The sequence below is a fragment of the Bison bison genome, unplaced genomic scaffold (genome assembly GCF_000754665.1).
Source record: "Bison bison bison isolate TAMUID 2011002044 unplaced genomic scaffold, Bison_UMD1.0 scf7180017864527, whole genome shotgun sequence".
NCBI lineage: Eukaryota > Metazoa > Chordata > Mammalia > Artiodactyla > Bovidae > Bison > Bison bison.
The window spans coordinates 9,869,681-9,875,581 of NW_011495078.1; the positions used below are offsets into that span (position 1 = coordinate 9,869,681).

At 53.4% G+C, this 5,901-nt stretch overlaps 1 protein-coding gene across 1 annotated transcript in view; it reads left to right on the forward strand.

The window, feature by feature from the left end:
- Window positions 1-5,901, forward strand: part of NALCN (sodium leak channel, non-selective) — a 284,614-nt gene that overhangs the window by 270,630 nt on the left and 8,083 nt on the right. Inside the window, exons 39-40 of the mRNA XM_010831483.1 lie at window positions 1,631-1,788; window positions 5,629-5,779. Coding sequence (XP_010829785.1) covers window positions 1,631-1,788; window positions 5,629-5,779 — 309 coding nt within the window. The remainder of the gene's footprint in view (window positions 1-1,630; window positions 1,789-5,628; window positions 5,780-5,901) is intronic.

Consider the following 5,901-nt stretch of genomic DNA (forward strand, 5'->3'; position numbering starts at 1 on the left):
TCTCCCCCCTTCTTCCTTCCTCACCTCCTACCCATCCCCCTCCTTCCTCCCCTTCCTCCTCTTCCTCCTTCATCCTCGCAAACCCTCAGGCACAGTTTTAGGCACCAGGGATGTGCCTGTGAACAAGATGGCAAGGTTCCTGTGCTCACAGAGCCTACAGGGAGACAAACTATAAAAAGTGAGACAGTAATGATTGTAAAGATTATTTTTATTTCAAGAAACTATAAACACTTTGAAGAAGATGTGACATGGTAGAGTGGCTGGAGTTGGCGGCAGATGTTTTAGTAGGGTGGTCGTGAAGGCCTGGCTGAGCAGGTGTTATTTGACTTAACATCTGAGGAACGAGAGAAGTTCAGCCACGGGCAGACCTGGGGGAAGATCTGGAAAGGGTTTCTGGAAGAATCGACTGCAGACACAGAGGCCAAGGAGCCAGAAGCAGAGCGGAGGGGGTTTCCTGGACCAGAGCTGGGGTCTGCAGAGCAGCGCATGGCTTTCCCCAGGGCCTGTGCTCTCTCTCCCCCTGGTGCCCCCACCGCCCCAGGCACTGGTCTGGGGGGTTCCTTCCAAGACAGTGACCTGGCTGAGCAGGTGTCTGGCCCCCTCTCCATCTCACCTGATCTGCTGAGCTCTCCATCACTGCCGCATGCAGGGACCTGCCCTCCGTGGACACACACGCATGTCGGCACACCGCTCACACATGTGGACGTCAGTAACTGGCAGGAATTCTCAGGTTGCCAGCCTCCCTACCTCTCTCCCAGTTCCTCCATTCAAAGTCAGAGCCAGGCTGGCACTGCAGGTTTTGTTGCCCCGAAGGGAGTGACCCGTGTTAGGGGTTCGGAGTCTGGATCTGCTGGGAGCCGGTCTTCCTGGATGGGATTGCCCTCTTGCTGGAGAGGACCCGGAAAGGAGCGGTCTTTCGGCAGAAGAGCAACTCAGAATCCATAATTAGCCATGCCCAGCATCTGGACTAAGTGAAGAGGACAATCATGCCCACATGGGCCCCGTGTTCTCTACTCAGTGCATCACTCTCCTCTCGGCTCACATGTTAGACAAATATGGGCACAGGCTGAGTCCATGCGACAGGCACCAGGGAGAGACCGTAAAGTGGGAGCCGTGCTAGGGGAGACGGAGGGTGACCTCTGCCCCTCCTGGCTCCTGGGCTGTCCCGCTGTGGCGGGGATGTCCCTACCTGCCCCCCTTCCACCCCCAGAACCAGAGAAGTCCCCGCAGAAGCTCCCAGGAGCCAGCCCTTCATCCCGGTCTCCTCCGAGTGTGCAGACCCACCCTGCCTCCAGAGCCCAGCAGCTTCCTTGCTCTGCTGGTTTATGGCAGCTTCTGAGGACTAGCTGTGGGCTCTTTCGCTGTGAAAACAGAACGCCAAGCAAAAATGACAGTGCTCTGTTACCCGGCTTCCTCAGTGGCTCAGTGGTAAAGAACCCGCCTGCCGATGCAGGAGACGAGGGTTCGATCCCCTGGAGGTCGGGAAGATCCCCTGCAGGAGGAAATGGCAACCCACTCCAGTCTTCTTGCCTAGAGAATCCCATGGACAGAGGAGCCAGGCAGGCTACAGTCCATGGGGTCACAAAGAGTCCGACGAGACTTGACAACCATCAACATGCTCTGTCGCCAGGGGGTGATCCCAACCTTCCGCGTGAAGTTCCTGCTGCGGCTGCTGCGAGGCAGGCTGGAGGTGGACCTGGACAAGGACAAGCTTCTGTTCAAGCACATGTGCTACGAGATGGAGCGGCTGCACAACGGCGGTGACGTCACCTTCCACGACGTGCTCAGGTACGGGGTGGGGGCAGGGGGCTTGGGGGGTCGGTTCCCAGCTCTGAGTCTCAGCTGCAGGGGCGGCTGCAGGAAGGAAGACATCCAGAGGGCTGGGAACCTGCTCAGTTCCTGGGGCCAAGCTGGGGCTACAGTCCGATCAGTCTTCTCACCCACGGGTCTGACCAGAGTTGGCCTGGCCCACCCAGACACAGATGCCCCTGCTTGGTTGACACACCCCATTTCCAGACATTTCCTGAGGACCCCAGATAGGACAAAAGAGCAGACGGAGGCTCAGCCCTTTCTTCTCTCTGAGCGGCTTCTGCATTATTTGCTGCTGGTGCTGCGTCACTTCAGTCGTGTCCGACTCTGTGTGACCCCATAGAGAGCAGCCCACCAGGCTCCCCCGTCCCTGGGACTCTCCAGGCAAGATCACTGGAGTGGGTTGCCATTTCCTTCTCCAATGCATGAAAGTGAAAAGTGAAAGTGAAGTCACTCAGTCGTGCCCGACCCTCAGCGACCCCATGGACTGCAGCCCACCAGGCTCCTCTATCCATGGGATTCTCCAGGCAAGAGTACTGGAGTGGGGTGCCATTGCCTTCTTGCTAGGATTGCTTTAACAAACTCCCACTCTCTGAGCAGTCTAAGCAGTCAAGTGGATTGTCTAGAGGCTGAAAGTGAATTCCAGGAGTCAGCAGACGGGGTTCTCTCTGAGGCTGGAGGAGGATGGGATCCAGGTCTTGCCCGGGGCTGCTGGTGGTTTGCTGGTCATCGTTGGTGCTTCTTGGCTTGTGGAAGCATCACCCTGATCTCTGCCTTCATCTTCACAGGACGTGCTCCGTGTGTGTGTCTGTGTGTCTGTCCAGGTGTCCCCTTTTGTAAGGACACCAGATCATATCGTGTTAAAGACCCACCCTACTCCAGCACTACCTCCTCCTGACTGATTACATCTACAGAGCCTGCGAGTGCATGCTCAGGTGCTTCAGTCGTGTCTGACTCTTTAGGACCCCATGAACTGCAGTTCACCAGCTCCTCTGTCCTTGGGATTCTCTAGGAAAGAGTGCTAGAGTGGGTTGCCATGCTGTCCTCCAGGGGATCTTCCCGACCCAGGGATCAACCCTGGGTCTCCTGCGTTGCAGGCAGATTCTTTACTGTCTGAGCCACCGGGGAAGCCCAATCTGCAGTGACCTGTTCCCAAATAAGATCACACTCTGAGGGCCCAGAGTGAGGACTCCAGCATACCTTTTGTTGAGGGAAAACAATTCAGCTCAACAGCTTCTTAAATGGGAGTCAGTGGATAAACTTCAGAGGTCCGTGGTCTTGGAAAGAGAAACAGTTCCATCTTTATTTTCACTAGTCATTGGCTGCAGTGCAGCATCTCCTTCAATGATGAAGGCAGGCGACAAACCACAGAAGTGTTAACAATAGAGTAGCTGTATCTTTGTCACCAGTAAAAATCTCAGACATTACTGCATGTCTAATATCTTAAAATACCTGTTATGCTTCCCAGTTCTGAGACATTAGTAGTCATTTCACCTCAGCTAGATGTTACTATTCAATATAATAGTAGAGAAGTTCTTATTTTACTGTATCACCACCTTTTCAAAGAAGTCTAAGGACTCAGTTTCTATATAATCCGTTTCCTGTGTAATGTAGATTTCGTAATGCATTCAAAACCTGATGCTAAGAAATACCTCGTGTCAGCTGCACTGCCAAAGGATCCATGCCCCAGAAAAAGTCAAGAAAACCCTCTACCACCAGTAGCTATGTTCATCGTGTTGCAAATACCCAGCCAATTAAGTGCTGGGTATTGAGTCACAAATTTCAGGAGCATCCATGCGTCCAGAAATACGTTGTAACTGGAATCTGAAAAATGACCAGAACAGAGGAAGGATCTGGGAGAAGTTGTCTCAAGTTATTGATTCTACCTCCCTCTCTTCACTTCTGGGAGCAAGCGAAAAGGCAGGACAAGATGAGGCAGAAAACACAGACGAGAGCAAAGAGTGCCCCCTCTCTCAGAATGTCACCTCATCTTCCTCATAGTGACAGTTTCAGGCTGAAAGTGAGGTGGATAGGCACATCACTGTCCCCACTAATCAGCATCCAGCCTCTTTGGATGACGTTGTGTGTCTGATCAGATGGGCCCGGATGAAGCTGATGGAGGCATCCTTTGCTCCTCCTTATCCTTCTCACCCTGGATGTGATCGCAAGTGGTCCACAACGATGAGATTCTTGACAAGGCAGGGGAGAGCATGTTCTTCCCCAGTGGTGGGAAGAGGCTTAGCGATCGAGAGTAGGTCATGGAACTGATACCAAGGCTGAATGGGGAGGGCCCCTCAGGCACCTGCAGGCTGTGATCTGGGCTGTGTAGATGGATGTGAGCTCACAGCTGGGGGCTGTGACTACGCAGGACAGCACCAACTGCCAGAGGGCACTGTATCCCACTTTGGCTGCGAGCCCCTCAGCCTGGGCACCGCCTCGTTGCCCAGCTGCCTCCACACAGCACGTCGGCTGAGTCTCTGTCATCAGCCATTGTTTGGGCCTATGGCGCTAAGGGCCGAATGGGAGTGAACACTGCACCCTGGCTTTGAGCCCATCTGAAATGAATGAGGAAGGGACTTCCCTGGTGGCCCAGTGGCAAGACTCCTTGCGGGGGTTGGGGGGGTGCGGGTTTGGTTCCTGGTTGGGGAACTAGCCCCTCAATGCTGCAGTTAAGAGTTTCCATGCTGGGATTCCCTCGTAGCTCAGTTGGTAAAGAATCCGCTTGCAGTGCAGGAGACCCTGGTTCGATTCCTGGGTTGGGAAGATCCGCTAGAGAAGGGACAGGCTACCCACTCCAGTATTCTTGGCCTTCCCTGGTGGCTCAGCTGGTGAAGAATCTGCCTGCAATGTGGGAGACCTGGGTTTGATCCCTGGGCTGAGAAGATCCCCTGGAGAAGGGAAAGGCTACCCACTCCAGTAGTCCATGGGGTCGAAAAGAGTCAGACACAACTGAGTGACTTTCACGTCACTTCACGCCGAAACTAAAGATCCCACATGCCATGACCAAGATGGAAGATCCCAAGAGCTGCACCTAAGACCAGACACGGTCAAATAAGTAAATAAAAATAGATGTTTTAAAATATAACAAATGAGGAAGATCTAGGGCAGCACATGAGATCAACTGAGAGGGAAACGATGAGGGCCAGGGGAACGGGATATGGGACCCACAGCCAAGCATATTGACCCTCACCAAATTTTTCTGTATATAAACATGACTTTTTTTCTATTAAACTTTTTGTTTTATATTGAAGTGTAGCCAGTTAACAATGGTGTGATAGTTTTAGGTGAACAGCAAAGGGACTCGGGAATATCCATGTGTATCCCTTCTCCCCCAGACTCCCCTCCCATCCAGGCTGCTGCATACCATTAGGGAGTTTGGAATGGACAAGTACATAATACTTTATTTAAAATGGATAACCAGCAAGCATCTACTTTAAGCACAAGGGCCATCACCAAATTGACCTGAATGTGAAGAAAGTATAGCAAAAACAGTCTTCCTTCTACAGGGGAAGTTCCAGACTCTTAAGCAGCTGATAATGAAGGTCATAGCCTAGCCTGGATCTTTCGTTTAACGAATGCTGATGGTGTGGTAAGCACCTTGCAGATAGCAGCGCACTTCATCCTATGGAAAGGGAGGTCCATGACTCTCCCTGGCTGATAGATGACGGTGGAGACAGGGAGGTGACACAATCAGATGGTCAGGGGTGGTGTCCGAAACTTAAACGGGCTGGATGGAGTTGCGTCCTCTCTGGCTTCTGTGATGGCCACAAGCCTGGCCCCCAGGGTCATCAGAGCTCACCACTATGCCCCCCCGCCCAGCATGCTCTCCTACCGGTCTGTGGACATCCGCAAGAGTTTGCAGCTGGAAGAGCTGCTGGCCAGGGAGCAGTTGGAGTACACCATCGAGGAGGAGGTGGCCAAGCAGACCATCCGCATGTGGCTGAAGAAGTGCCTGAAGCGCATCCGAGCCGTGAGTGAGCCAGACCTGTGGGCCTTCACCTCCTCCTCTTGGAGGAGGAGGCAGCCAGGGGGGGGAGGAAGAGGAGGCGAAAGAAGGGGAGGAGGGGGCACAGAGGGGAGGAGAGGTTGGGG